At 39.3% G+C, this 15,956-nt stretch overlaps 1 protein-coding gene and 1 non-coding gene across 2 annotated transcripts; one reads left to right on the top strand and one right to left on the bottom strand.

Moving 5' to 3' along the window:
- Positions 1-1,680: 1,680 nt before the first annotated feature.
- Positions 1,681-2,121, bottom strand: LOC148547794 (uncharacterized). The gene has a single exon (XM_088495540.1). The coding sequence runs from the start codon at positions 2,119-2,121 to the stop codon at positions 1,681-1,683; it is 441 nt and encodes a 146-aa protein (XP_088351666.1).
- Positions 2,122-9,512: 7,391 nt separating this feature from the next.
- LOC148547793 (small nucleolar RNA R71) lies at positions 9,513-9,620 on the top strand. The gene has a single exon (XR_015898863.1). It is a non-coding gene; the product is annotated as a small nucleolar RNA R71 (small nucleolar RNA).
- The last annotated feature ends 6,336 nt before the right edge of the window (positions 9,621-15,956 follow it).

Raw genomic sequence — 15,956 nt, 5'->3', positions numbered from 1 at the left:
ATTACCAGTATTATGCTTGTTAGTTGGTTTTGGTTAATGACAATGGCAACTAATTGCAGCGGGTCTTTCACTATGAGGACGATGCCATAGGAAAAATAAAGCGCGAAATTATGCAAAGGATATGAAAGAACTGGAAGGATATAAGACACAACTTTTATTATAAGTATTACAAAGAAACAAGGACTTTTGAGAAAAATCTTAAGCATCACCCGTCAGGAATAGAAGAAAATCACTAGAAATGGTTCCTTGAATATCGCCAAAAGGAAGAAATAAAAGTAAGCCTTGGTATTTTTCATTATTTCCATAAAAATATACATGTGTATATATATTATACTACTTATATTTTATATTCAACATCCCATTCTCATTTATATTTGTTCTGTTATTTGTTCATAAAAAAAGTGTAAAAAAAAACACTTTAAATCGGAGCAAGCAACTTTACACACATACTGGGGGCTCCAAAATATTGGTAAGAAAAAAAGACGAAGTGGTAATAAGTAATTAATTGCATTGAGATTTTGATTAATCTTCCTGAATATGGTGTTATTATTTACATAATTGTGTCGACATCAATGTTATAGGAAAAAGACCAAAAAAGGCCCGTTGGTAGAAGAGAGTTGTTTATCATCACTCATAAGGAAAAAAATGGCACGTATGTCCATCCCGATGCGCCTGTTGTTAGTCTAAGTAATGCCCGGAAATTTTAAACTTAGCTTACTATATATATCATGCTAATTTTAAATCATGCCTTTCCAATTCTTGTATATTTGTAGGAAGTAATTGTGAATGTTGAGAGGCAGGATGAATCCTCTAAGCACCTTTCACAAAATGATTCGCTAGCATAAGTTCTTGCAAAGGAGGAACCAGGACGATTTTGTGTCTTAGGTGCTGGACCATGTTCCACCCAAGTATTTGCTAACACTGCTGGACAACCGTCGGGTTTTGATGAGCCAAATGAAGAGTATGAGAGGAGGATTGCAGAATTAACAACTAAGATAGAAGAAGAGCAGGCGAAGAGACAGTCGATAGAGGTGTTGGGATATATAATCCAACAGCAAGGAGGTAACTTGCCAGCTGACGTTGCTGCAGCGCTAGATTATTTGGGCAGTACACCAACCTCGTCGCGCGCAAGACCATCTTCATCTAGCAATCATGAACTGCAACAAAAATAATGACTTTCAATCAATGTTATTAGATTCTATTGAATTTAAGTTGGTTTAGTGCTTTATGTTTATTTTCTTTAAATTATCAAATTTTATTTTATATTGAATGATGCACTTATGACAATCTCATTATATATGTTATGTTTGCATATATATAATTCTGTTTGCTATGTTATTTAGTGATTTTATTTGGTTGGAAGTTCTTTGAATTAATCGATAACTAAAAAATTAAAGTTGAATAAACATACTATTTTAAAAGAGGAAAATAATAAAAAAGGTAAAATTTTAATGGAAACTGAATTTGGTGGCCGTTTCTAACTGCTGTAAAATAGGCATATTGTTCGTTTCCCCGGCATTTGCGGCGGTTAAACGGCTATCGTTTTCAATTCTCTGCCATTTAGCGGCGGTTTGTAACCACCACAAAATTAATATACCTTTTTCGAACCCCCTATGACAGTTGGTGCAAACCGCTACAAAACCATTTTTATTTCGCGACGTTTAAACCGCCGCTAACCGTTTATCCGTGGCCTATTTTCCAATAAGTTGTTAACCGCTGCAATATGTTTGGCGACAGTTGAAAACCGCCGTAATATGGCCCCAGAACCACCGTAATCTGCCGGTAGCGTTGTAGTGACCTCTTCATATTGGAGTCTTTTGCCTGGTACTCTCCATTTATTTGGGAGGTTACTATTTGAGAATCACTGAAAACTACCACTTTGGTCGCTCTCACTTCTTTGGCGAGTTTCAGTCCTGCAATCAGGGCTTCACACTTAGCTTGATTATTGGAAGCAGGGAATTCAAACTTCAAGAAAAGCTCTATTTGTGTCCCCTCTTCATTAACCAATATGATTCCTGCACCACTCCCGACTTTATTGGAGAATCCATCTACATAAAGATTCCAGGTCGTGGAGTTTTCATTTTGTCTCCTGTGTACTCTGCTATGAAATCGGTGAGACATTGAGCTTTAATTACTGTCCAAGTTTCATACCTTAGGTAGAACTCGAATAGTTCTATGGCCCACTGTACCATCCGTCTTGCTATATCTGTCTTCTGTAGGATCTGTTTCATGGGTTGATTCGTCTGGACTCTTATGGTGTGCGCCTGAAAGTAAGGTTGGAGTCTCCTAGATGCCACAATTAAGGCATACGCAAATTTCTGTATTTTTTGATACCTTAATTTTTGGTCCTTGTAAGACTTTGCTAGTGAAATAAATAGGATGTTGCCTAACCTCATCTTCTCGTATCAGTGCTGACGCCACTACCTTCTCAGCGACAGCTAAGTACAACACGAGCTCTTCTCCTGTTTCTGGCCAGGTAAGGATGGGTGGTTGACTTAAGAATTTCTTGAATTTTTAAAAGGCTTCTTCACATTCAGAAGTCCACTGGAATTGGCATCCTTTTCTAAGTAGTGGAAAAAATGGCAAGGATCTTAAGGCTGACCCTGCCAAAAATCTTGACAAAGCTGCAAGTCGGCCGTTCAGCTGTTGGACTTCTTTTAAAAAATTCGGACTCCTTATTTCTAGGATTGCTCTGGACGTATCGGGGTTAGCCTCAATTCCCCTTTGTTGTGCATTAAAGCAAAGTGCTTGGTGGGAGACAACCCACCGCGGTATGATCGTTCTTTTCTTCACTTTTAGTTTTTCTTCTTTCATAACTCTTCTCTTTATTAGTGCTTTCGTGCTCTTTCATTTACATGTCTTTATATTTCATCAAAGAAAAAAAAATTTTTTTGCCACGCGACGCGATTGCATCAGCGACGCATCCGCGTCGTAAAGGGGGTGGAGAAAACAAAAAAAATAAACAGAGAGTCCGGCTGGAGCGTGGCTGGAGGCGTGCCAATGGCACAAATCGACCCACGCGACTGCGTCCCTGACGCGTTTGCGTCGCATGGGAATCATGGCCTCCCACGCGACTGCGTGCCCCACGTGGCCGCGTGCCCTGAATTTTCGACGTAAAAGGGTGCACACTGAAATATTGTGCAAGAGTAGTGCTGGATTGGTGCTAGAAGCACAATCCTTTTCACGCGACCGCGTCGCCGACGCGGCCGCGTCATCTATTTTCTGATGCACCCTCACGCGGTCGCGTGACCCACGCGATCGCGTCACCCCAATTTGGCAATTAAATTAAATTGAACAGAGAGTTGTGCTAGAGCGAGGCTGCACTCGCGCCAGCAGCGTAACATGGGTCACGCGACCGCGTGACCGACGCGATCGCGTCCCCTTACCTGATGCACACCCACGCGAATGCGTGCCCCACGCGGCCACGCCGCATGCGCCGCATAGCTCAACCTAAAATTGCCACATATCTTATCTTCCTCTCCCCCGGGGTGTCTGGGTTTTCTTCAGGTCTGTGGTTTCCCATAAGCAACTCCTTGAGGTATGTGAATCCGCACTTGTTACGACGCTCCCTTAGCTTTGCTTTTTGTTCTTGCCGATCCAACCTCTAAAGTATCTGATGGAGCAATTGGTTTGTTGAAGGTGCTTGTGATGTAGAGGGTGAAGGAATATCTTCGTCCGGTTCTGCAGGCCGGCTAGTGGTGGCTGCTGGAGGTCTGATGTACTTCCCGTTAGGGACGTACTGATCATCCCATGAAATCATGGCCTTGGTGTCCCCAGCTCTGTAGGACACTCCGGCTGCTGAGACTAGATCTGAAACCAAGGCGGAAAAAGGTAAATTGCCCGCAATTTGTACGTGTCCCATGGCATTCCGGATGTGTCTTGGTAAGTTTAGAAGCTGGTCTGTAAGGATACATGGTATGCGAAATTGTTACTCAGGTTGTAAAATTTGTTGCTCGTTCTCTCCCTGGCAATGGCGCCAATAACTGGTGCATAATACCATGGTCCAAACATAACTTCACAACTTCGCACAACTAACCAGCAAGTACACTGGGTCGTCCAAGTAATAGAACCTTACGTTAGTAAGGGTCGATCCCACGAAGATTGTTGGTATGAAGCAAGCTATGGTCATCTTGTAAATCTCAGTCAGGCGGATATCAAATGGTTATGGAGTTTTCGAATAATAATAATAAATAAACAGAAAATAAAGATAGAAATACTTATGTCTATCATTGGTGAGAATTTCAGATAAGCGTATAGAGATGCTTTTGTTCCTCTGAATCTCTGCTTTCCCGCTGTCTTCATCCAATCAGTCTTACTCCTTTCCATGGCAAGCTTTCTGTAAGGGCATCACCATTGTCAATGGCTACATCCCATCCTCTCTGTGAAAATGGTCCAAATGCTCTGTCACGGCATGACTAATCATCTAGAGGTTCTCGATCATACTGGAATAGGATTTACTATCCTTTTGCGTTTGTCACTACGCCCAGCACTCGCGAGTTTGAAGTTCGTCACAGCCATCCCTTTCCAGATCCTACTCGGAATACCACAGACAAGGTTTAGACTTTCCGGATCTCAGGAATGGCCATCCATGGGTTTTAACTTATACCACGAAGATTCTGATTAAGGAATCCAAGAGATACTCATTCAATCTAAGGTAGAACGGAAGTGGTTGTCAGGCACGTGTTTATAGGGAATGATGATGACTGTCACGATCACCACATTCATGTTGAAGTGCGAATGGATATCTTAGAAGCGGAATAAGTTGAATTGAATAGAAAAATAGTAGTACTTTGTATTAAATCATGAGGAACAGCAGAGCTCCACACCTTAATCTATGGAGTGCAGAAACTCTACCGTTGAAAAATACATAAGTGAAAGGTTCAGGCATGGCCGAATGGCCAGCCCCCATGATCTAAGAACTAGACGTCCCAAGATGATCCGAAGATTTAAAGACAATAGTAAAAAGTCCTATTTATACTAAACTAGTTACTAGGGTTTACAGAAGTAAGTAATTGATGCATAAATCCACTTCTGGGGCCCACTTGGTGTGTGCTTGGGCTGAGCTTGAAGTTTACACGTGGAGAGGTCATTCTTGGAGTTGAACGCCAGTTTGTAACGTGTTTCTGGCGTTCAACTCTGGTTCGTGACGTGTTTCTGGCGTTTAACTCCAGATTGCAGTGTAGAACTGGCGTTCAACGCCCTTTTGTGTTGTTTAAACTCGGCCAAAGTATGGACTATTATATATTGATGGAAAGCTCTGGATGTCTACTTTCCAACGCAATTGGAATCGCGCCATTTTGAGTTGTGTAGCTCCAGAAAATATACTTTGAGTGCAGGGAGGTCAGAATCCAACAGCATTAGCAGTCCTTCTTCAACCTCTGAATCTGATTTTTGCTCAAGTCCGTCAATTTTAGCCAGAAAATATCTGAAATCACAGTAAAACACAAAAACTAATAGTAAAGTCTAGAAATGTGAATTTAACATAAAAACTAATAAAAACATCCCTAAAAGTAACTAGATCATACTAAAAACATACTAAAAACAATGCCAAAAAGCGTATAAATTATCCGCTCATCACAACACCAAACTTAAATTGTTGCTTGTCCCCAAGCAACTGAAAATCAAATAGGATAAAAAGAAGAGAATATACTATAAATTCCAAACTATCAATGAAACATAGCTCCAATCAGATGAGCGGGACTTGTAGCTTTTTGCCTCTTGAATAGTTTTGGCATCCCATTTCATCCATTGAGGTTCAGAATGATTGGCATCTATAGGAACTCAGAGTTCAGATAGTGTTATTGATTCTCCTAGTTCAGTATGTTGATTCTTGAACACAGCTACTTTATGAGTCTTGGCCGTGGCCCTAAGCACTTTGTTTTCCAGTATTACCACCGGATACATAAATGCCACAGACACCTAATTGGGTGAACCTTTTCAGATTGTGACTCAGCTTTGCTAAAGTCCCCAATTAGAGGTGTCCAGGGTTCTTAAGCACACTCTTTTTTTGCTTTGGACCTTGACTTTAACCGCTCAGTCTCAAGTTTTCACTTGACACCTTCACGCCACAAGCACATGGTTAAGGACATCTTGGTTTAGCCGCTTAGGCCAGGATTTTATTCCTTTAGGCCCTCCTATCCACTGATGCTCAAATCCTTGGGATCCTTTTTATTTACCCTTGCCTTTTGGTTTTAAGGGTTATTGGCTTTTTGCTCTCGCCTTTTGGTTTTAAGAGCTTTTGGCTTTTTCTGCTTGCTTTTTCTTTTTCTATTTTTTTCGCCATTTTTCTTCTTCTTTTTTTTCTGCAAGCTTTTTGTATTCACTGCTTTTTCTTGCTTCAAGAATCATTTTTATGATTTTTCAGATTATCAAATAATATTTCTCCTTATCATCATTCTTTCAAGAGCCAACATATTTAACATTCTTAAACAACAACTTCAAAAGACATATGCACTGTTCAAGCATACATTCAGAAAACAAAAAGTATTGTCACCACATCAAAATAATTAAACTAGTTTCAAGGATGAATTCGAAACCATATACTTCTTGTTCTTTTGTAATTAAAACATTTTTTATTTAAGAGAGGTGATGGATTCATATTCACTACTTTAAGGCATAGACACTTAGACACTAATGATCATGTAATAAAGACACAAACATAGATAAATATTTAACATAAGAAAATGAAAAATAGAAAATTTAAGAACAAGGAATGAGTCCACCTTAGTGATGGTGGCGTTTCTTTCTTGAGGAACCAATGATGTCCTTGAACTCTTCTATGTCTCTTTCTTGTCTTTGTTGCTCCTCCCTCATTGCTCTTTGATCTTCTCTAATTTTATGAAGGATGATGGAGTGCTCTTGATGTTCCACCCTTAGTTTCTCCTAATAATTGTGTAGAGAAAAATGTATCCCCTGAGGTATCTCAGGATCTCTTGATTTGCAGTCAAATGTTCTACCACTGAGCTATAGACCCTTGAGATGAATCTCTCCATCTCCTATGACTCGGAGGTGAAAGTTTTTGTCTTCTCTTTCCTCTTTCTAGAGGTTTCTCTGGCCTTAGGTGCCATCAATGGTTATGGAAAAACAAAAAAAGCTATGCTTTTACCACACCAAACTTAGAATGTTGCTTGCCCTCGAGCAAAAGAAGAAAGAATAGTAGAAGAAGAAGAAGATATGGAGGAGATGGAGGGATGTGTGTATTCGGCTATATGGGTGGGATTGGGTGGGAAAGAGATTTTGAATTTTGAAGGTAGGTGGGATGTATGGATGGGAGTGGTGAATGGAAAACAGAAGGGATGACTGTGAATGGAGGGAAAGAGGGTGATATAGGATTATGAGGAGGGAAGGTGAGTGGAGGTATGTGGGGATCCTGTGGGGTCCATAGATCCTGAGGTGTCAAGGATTTACATCCCTGCACCAATTAGGCATGTAAAATACCTTTGCATGCATTTTTGGCATTTAGACGCCGAAGTGATGCTTGCTCTGGGCGTTCAACGCCTATATGCAGCATATTTCTGGCGTTGAACGCCAGCTTCATGCTTGTTTCTGGCGTTCAGCGCCAGCTTTCTTCGGTGTGCATTCCTGGCGTCTAAACGCCAGGATGCTGCTTGTTTTGGGCGTTCAACGCCAGATCCATGCTCTGTTCTGGCGTTGAACGCCAGTCAGATGCTCCTTACTGGCGTTTAAACGCCAGTAAGTCCTTCCTCCAGGGTGTGATTTTTTTTTCTGCTGTTTTTTATTCTGTTTTTAATTTTTCTATTTATTTTGTGACTCCACATGATCATGAACCTAATAAAACATGAAAGAACAATAAAAATAAAAATTGGGTTGCCTCCTAACAAGCGCTTCTTTAATGTCAATAGCTTGACAGTGGGCTCTCATGGAGCCTCACAGATGTTCAGAGCATTGTTGAAACTTCCCAACACCAAACTTAGAGTTTGACTGTGGGGGCTCTGGTTGACTCTATTTTGAGAGAAGTTTACTGTGCCTCTTTTCCATGTTTACAGAAGGGTGACATTGAGTTTTAAACACAAGGGAGTCCTCATTCAATTGAAGAACTAGTTCACCTCTGTCAACATCAATCACAGCTCTTGCTGTGGCTAGGAAGGGTCATCCAAGAATGATGGATTCATCCTCATCCTTCCCAGTATCCAGGATTATGAAATCAGCAGGGATGTAAAGGCCTTCAACCTTTACTAACATGTCCTCTACTTGTCCATAAGGCTGTTTTCTGGAATTGTCTGCCATCTCTAATGAGATTTTAGCAGCTTGCACCTCAAAGATTCCCAGTTTCTCCATTACAGAGAGTGGCATGAGGTTTATTCCTGACCCAAGGTCACATAGAGCCTTCTCAAAGGTTATGGTGCCTATGGTACAAGGTATTAGGAACTTTCCAGGATCCTGTTTCTTCTAAGGCAATCTCAGTTGATCCAATGCATTTAGTTTATTGGTGAACAGGGGAGGTTCATCTTCCCAAGTTTCATTACCAAATAAATTGGCATTCAGCTTCATGATTGCACCAAGGAACTTGGCAACTTGCTCTTCAGTAATATCTTCATTCTCTTCAAAGAGGAATACTCATCAGAGCTCATGAATGGCATAAGGAGGTTCAATGGAATCTCTATGGTCTCTAGATGAGTCTCAGATTCCTTTGGTTCCTCAGAGGGAAACTCCTTATTGATCACTGGACGTCCCAGGAGGTCTTCCTCCTTGGGATTCACGTCCTTCCCTTCCTCCTTGGATTCGGCCATGATGGTTATATCAATGGCCTTGCACTCTCCTTTTGGATTTTCTTCTGTATTGCTTGGGAGAGCACTAGGAGGGGTTTCAGTGATCTTCTTACTCAGCTGGCCCACTTGTGCCTCCAAATTTCTAATGGAGGACCTTGTTTCATTCATGAAACTCAGAGTGGCCTTAGATAGATCAGAGACTAAGTTTGCTAAATTAGAGAGATTTTGTTCAGAGTTCTTTGTCTGTTGCTGAGTGGATGATGGAAAAGGCTTGCTATTGCTAAACCTGTTTCTTCCACCATTATTAAAGCCTTGTTGAGGCTTTTGTTGATCCTTCTATGAGAGATTTGGGTGATTTCTCCATGAGGGATTATAGGTGTTTCCATATGGTTCACCCATGTAATTCACCTCTGCTATTGCAGGGTTCTCAGAATCATAAGCTTCTTCTTCAGAAGATGCCTCTTGAGTACTGTTGGATGCAGCTTGCATTCCATTCAGACTCTGAGAAATCATATCGACTTGCTGAGTCAATAATTTGTTCTGAGCCAATATGGCATTCAGAGTATCAATTTCAAGAACTCCCTTCTTCTGAGGCGTCCCATTACTCACAGGGTTCCTCTCAGAAGTGTACATGAACTGGTTATTAGCAACCATGTCAATGAGTTCTTGAGCTTCTGCAGGCATTTTCTTTAGGTGAATGGATCCACCTGCAGAAGTATCCAATGACATCTTAGCTAATTCAGATAGACCATCATAGAATATATCCAGTTTGGTCCATTCTGAAAGCATGTCAGAAGGTCACTTTTTGGTCAGTTCCTTGTATCTCTCCCAAGCTTCATAGAGGGATTCACCTTCTTTCTGTCTGAAGGTTTGAACATCCACTCTAAGCTTACTCAGCTTTTGAGGAGGAAAGAACTTGGCTAAGAAAGCCTTGACCAGCTTATCCCAAGAGTTCAGGCTATCCTTAGGTTGAGAGTCCAACCATATTCTAGCTCTGTCTCTCATAGCAAAAGGGAAAAGTATGAGCCTATAGACTTCAGGATCTACTCTATTAGTCTTAACAATATCACATATCTACAAGAATTCAGTTAAGAATTGAAAAGGATCTTCAGATGGAAGTCCATAAAATTTGCAGTTTTGTTGTATCAGAGAAACTAGTTGAGGCTTAAGCTCAAAATTGTTTGCTCCAATGGTAGGGATGGAGATGCTTCTTCCATGTAAATTGGAATTTGGTGCAGTAAAGTCACCAAGCATCTTCCTTGCATTATTATTATTTTCGGCTGCCATCTCCTCTTCCTTTTCGAAAATTTCTGTAAGGTTGTCTCTGGATTGTTGTATTTTAACTTCTCTTAGTTTTCTTTTCAGAGTCCTTTCAGGTTCAGGATCTGCTTCAACAAGAATGTTCTTGTCCTTGCTCCTGCTCATATGAAAAAGAAGGGAACAGAAAATAATAATAGGGATCCTTTTTACCACAGTATAGAGGTTCCCTTGTTGTGAGTAGAAGAAAAGAAGAGTAGGAGAGAAAAGAAAGGAGAATCCAAACAGAAGAGTGAGGAGAGTAGAGATATGAGATGAAGAGAAGTGTTAGCAAATGAATAAATAAATAGAAGAAGAAGAGGGAGAGGGAATTTCGAAAATTAATTTTGAAAAAGTGTTAATGATTTTTGAAAATTAAGATAAAATTAAAATTAAAATTAAAAATTGAAACAATTAATTAATTAAAAAGAATTTTTGAAAAAGAGGGAGGTATTTTCGAAAATTAGAGAGGGATAGTTAGTTAGGTAGTTTTGAAAAAGATAAGAAACAAGTAAAAAGTCAATTAGTTAGTTGAAAAAGATTTGAAATTTGTTTTTGAAAAAGATATGATTGAAATTTTAAAAGATATGATTGAAACAAAAAGATAAGATTTGAAAATTAAATTTGAAAAGATAAGAAGTTAGAAAAAGATTTTGAAATCAAAGTTTTTGAAAATGATTTGATTTTTAAAAATCAAAATTAATGACTTGATTCACAAGTAATCACAAGATATGATTCTAGAACTTAAAGTTTGAATCTTTCTTAACAAGCAAGTAACAAACTTGAAATTTTTGAATCAAAACATTAATTGTTGATGATATTTTCGAAAATTATGAGATAAAATTAAGAAAAAGATTTTTGCAAAATATTTTTAAAATTTTCAAAAATAGATAAGAGAAATGAAAAAGATTTGATTTTTGAAAAAGATTTTGAAAAAGATAAGATTTTTAAATTGAAAATTTGATTTGACTCATAAAAACAACTAGATTTTAAAAATTTTTGAAAAAGTCAATCCAAATTTTTGAAATTTATGAGTGAAAAAGGGAAGGATATTTTTTTGAATTTTGAATTTTTAATGATGAAAGAGAAAAACACAAAATTGACTCAATGCATGAAGATTTTGGATCAAAACATGTGATGCATGCAAGAACACTATAAATGTCAAGATGAACACCAAGAACACTTTGAATGTCAAGATGAACACCAAGAACTTATTTTTGAAATTTTTTAATGCAAAGAAAACATGCAAGACACCAAACTTAGAAATCTTTAATGCTTAGACACTATGAATGCAAGAATGCATATGAAAAATAAGAAAAGACACAAAACAAGAAAATATGAAAATCAAACAAGAAGACTGGCCAAGAACAACTTGAAGATCATGAAGAACACTATGAATGCATGAATTTTTGAAAAATGCAAAGAATTTTTAGAAAAAATGCAATTGACACCAAACTTGAAATTGACTCAAGACTCAAACAAGAAACACAAAATATTTTATTATTTTTATGATTTTATGAATTTTTTGGATTTTTCGAAAATTAATGTGAAAAAGAAAATAAGAATTCCAAAATCTTTAAGAAGAATTCCAGGAATCTTTCAATATTAGCCCAAAGCTCCAATCAAAGGGTTGGACATGGCTTAATAGCCAGTCAAGCTTTAGTATGTAACTCAGATATACTGCTCATTAGTCATCAAATTAACTTGCCTCTATGCTGATGGTTTGGAAGCCTTAGTCCAAAAGATTTTAGACATGGCTTTACAGCCAGCCAGGCTTCAACATGCTTCATGAAACGCTAGAATTCATTCTTAAAAATTCTGAAGAAAAATATAAAATTTTTTTGAAAAGATTTATTATTTTTTTTTCGAAAATTTATTTGAAGAAAAATGAAAACAAAGAAAAAATTTTTAAAAAAAGTTTTTGAAAACCAAATAAAAGTTGAAACAAGAAGAAAATTACCTAATCTGAGCAACAAGATGAACCGTCAGTTGTCCAAACTCAAACAATCCCCGGCAACGGTGCCAAAAACTTGGTATGCGAAATTGTTACTCAGGTTGTAAAATTTGTTGCTCGTTCTCTCCCTGGCAATGGCGCCAATAACTGGTGCACAATACCATGGTCCAAACATAACTTCACAACTTCGCACAACTAACCAGCAAGTGCACTGGGTCGTCCAAGTAATAAAACCTTACGTGAGTAAGGGTCGATCCCACGGAGATTGTTGGTATGAAGCAAGCTATGGTCATCTTGTAAATCTCAGTCAGGCGGATATCAAATGGTTATGGAGTTTTCGAATAATAATAATAAATAAACAGAAAATAAAGATAGAAATACTTATGTATATCATTGGTGAGAATTTCAGATAAGCGTATAGAGATACTTTCGTTTCTCTGAATCTCTGCTTTCCCGCTGTCTTCATCCAATCAGTCTTACTCCTTTCCATGGCAAGCTTTCTGTAAGGGCATCACCGTTGTCAATGGCTACATCCCATCCTCTTTGTGAAAATGGTCCAAATGCTCTGTCACGGCATGGCTAATCATCTGGAGGTTCTCGATCACATCCATCCTTTTGCGTCTGTCACTACGCCCAGCACTCGCGAGTTTGAAGTTCATCACATCCATCCCTTCTCAAATTCTACTCGGAATACCACAGACAAGGTTTAGACTTTTCGGATCTCAGGAATGGCCATCCATCGGTTCTAACTTATACCACGAAGATTCTGATTAAGGAATCCAAGAGATACTCATTCAATATAAGGTAGAACGGAAGTGGTTGTCAGGCACGTGTTCATAGGGAATGATGATGACTGTCACGATCACCACATTCATGTTGAAGTGCGAATGGATATCTTAGAAGCGGAATAAGTTGAATTGAATAGAAAAATAGTAGTACTTTGTATTAAATCATGAGGAACAGCAGAGCTCCACACCTTAATCTATGGAGTGCAGAAATTCTACCGTTGAAAAATACATAAGTGAAAGTTTCAGGCATGGTCGAATGGCCAGCCACCATGATCTAAGAACTAGACATCCCAAGATGATCCGAAGATTTAAATACAATAGTAAAAAGTCCTATTTATACTAAACTAGTTACTAGGGTTTACATAAGTAAGTAATTGATGCATAAATCCACTTCTGGGGCCCACTTGGTGTGTGCTTGGGCTGAGCATGAAGTTTACACGTGGAGAGGTCATTCTTGGAGTTGAACGCCAGTTTGTAACGTGTTTCTGGCGTTCAACTCTGGTTCGTGACGTGTTTCTAGCGTTTAACTCCAGACTGCAGCGTAGAACTGGCGTTCAACGCCCTTTTGCGTCATCTAAACTCGGCCAAAGTATGGACTATTATATATTGCTGGAAAGCCCTGGATGTCTACTTTCGAACGCAATTGGAAGCGCGCCATTTTGAGTTCTGTAGCTCCAGAAAATCTACTTTGAGTGCAGGGAGGTCAGAATCCAACAGCATCAGCAATCCTTCTTCAACCTCTGAATCTGATTTTTGCTCAAGTCCCTCAATTTCAGCTAGAAAATACTTGAAATCACAGAAAAACACACAAACTCATAGTAAAGTCTAGAAATATGAATTTAACATAAAAACTAATAAAAACATCCCTAAAAGTAACTAGATCCTACTAAAAACATACTAAAAACAATGCCAAAAAGCGTATAAATTATCCGCTCATCAATACACCAGAGTAGAACAATCATGTCTGCAGTGAAGGAGGACTCGTGAGTGCTCGGAAAGATGTAATGGGTCATAATCTTTGCCCATACTCGAGCCTCCAAGGTGAGTGCTGAAGCCAATATGCCCTTAGGTCGGGATCGATGGTATCCGTAGATCCATCTGCTACCAGGTTATGCGATAACTCTGAGAACGGCGTCTCAGTCAAATTGGTATGTCCGGCGCTTGAGTGAGGCTTCTTGGAATGCGTCCAATCCTTCTAGAGCAGGGGGAAGATCTAAAGCTCGCTGAATGGCCTCTTCAGTAATGGGGACTTGCTTCTGACGGACATAGACAGACTGCAGGGTTGGCATGTGAAAATTGAAGTAGAATTCAACTACCCATGATAGGTTAACCTACCGTGACTGTCTCTGTAGGAATTCCCATTGTCTTCGCTCAATGCGGGGCTCAATAATTTCAACAATGCGAGTTGGGAGGATAAGTAGGTGCTCATTGTTATAATTCCTCTCAGCCAGGATGGGCAACATCTGCTCACAGTAGCGGTTAGTGAACCGCGCAGTGTCCTTTGCTGGAAAGGCTTTCTCTTTTTCATCGACCTTGATGATCCTCTTGATTCGCTTTGTTGAGGGCTTTACTGCTGTTGAAGGTGTCTCCGCCACTAGTGTTCTTTTTGTTCCTCTCCTTGCTGGTGGTTTGGGAGTAGCTTTCTCCTTGCCTTTCTTGGTGGCCATCCTGAAAAGGGAAGAAGAAAGTAACATGTAAAGCTAATCGTTAAAGCAAGGAAGGGGACAGGATAAGTGATAATCCATGCACAGTAAAGAAGGATGTCGTTAACACATGGTCATGACAACATGTGAAAAGTTCATCAATGGAAATATAGCAAGTGCATGTGATGGTAATTAAATGCAAGATGTTTATTGGCATGCCGGCAAAGGCATGAGTAGCATAGATCAAGCATTAAATGTCCAAGTTGGATTATCAACTCTTTGAAACTAACAATCTATTTGTATTGACAACTATATTTAATCAATAAAATATAAAAGGGGTTTTGTGAAAAACAGGCATTAGAATAGTAGAAATAGAATAATTTAAAAAGAATTCACAATACCATACGGACTTTTTCACAAACACGTAGCATGCATAGTAAATATGTTGTTGAAAGTATTAAATTGAATATGCAAGCAACCCTTTAAGAAGTAATATTTAATTGTCAAACAATTCCTTAATAATCCACAAGCAAGATGTAGAAGAAAACAATCACGTCATTAAATTTCTGACACCAATCAAAAGAATAAAAAGAAAAAGAAAACATATATAATAAAAGAAAAGGAAGAAGAAATCATAAATAAAAATAAAAATAATAATGGAAAAGGAAAGAGGGAAGAAGAAAAGAAAAGAACCTTGATGATGAATGTAAAAAAGAAAGAAGGGGGGATAAAGTGAAAGTAAAAAGTGAGAAAGAGTAAAGAAGAAAGAAGAAAGAAGAAAGAAATAAGAAGGGGGAAGAAAAAATTAGGATTGGAGAAGAAAAGATAAGATATCTGGCGCTGATTTGGATAAGCTGTGCGGTGCAGGTGACGCGGACGCGTGGGTCACGCGTTCGGGTGGGTGGCGCTATTCTTAAGTGATGCGAGCGCGTGAGGCACGCGTACGCGTGACTTGATTTGTGCTAGTGGCGCGAGAGCAGCCTCGCATTCGCACGACTTTCTGTTTCGTTTACATATTGCCAAAATTTAGGGTGATGCATGCGCGTGGGTGACGCGCACGTGTGAATGGCCTTACTTTGAAAAATGATGCGGACGCGTGGGGGACACGTTCGCGTGGTAGGGCTCGTGCTTCTAGCACGATTCCAGCCCTACTCCCTCGCAACTTGCTGCCATACACCCATTTACGTCGATTTTGCGGGGTCACGTGTGCGCGTGGGTGACGAGCACGCGTGGAAAGCTGGTTTCGCAAATGACGCGGATGTGTCAGGGACGCGTTCGCGTGGGCGCGTTGGTGCCTAAGGCACGCCTTCAGCCACGCTCCCACGTGACTTTCTGTTCAATTCTCTTTTCTTACGAATGCACGTATGATGTGGACGCGTTAGCGACGCTTGCGCGTCGCATGCTTCCCCCTTATATATATATGCAGAATGCAAATGCAAATGTAAATGCAGACTATATGCAGAGATTATAAGAAGAGTCATTAACAAAACAAAATAGAATAAAGTAAAATAAAACTAATGACTGAAACGAAATGATCATACCATGG

This window comes from Arachis ipaensis, chromosome B8, assembly GCF_059453495.1.
Source record: "Arachis ipaensis isolate K30076 ecotype BB chromosome B8, ASM5945349v1, whole genome shotgun sequence".
Lineage (NCBI taxonomy): Eukaryota > Viridiplantae > Streptophyta > Magnoliopsida > Fabales > Fabaceae > Arachis > Arachis ipaensis.
Note: the sequence above shows the minus strand (reverse complement) of the source record. Positions and strands in the feature narration are given on the sequence as shown.

Bases quoted from the DNA above. Each gene is read 5' to 3' on its own strand.
- LOC148547794 (XM_088495540.1), bottom strand. From the start codon at position 2,121: ATGTCTCACCGATTTCATAGCAGAGTACACAGGAGACAAAATGAAAAC.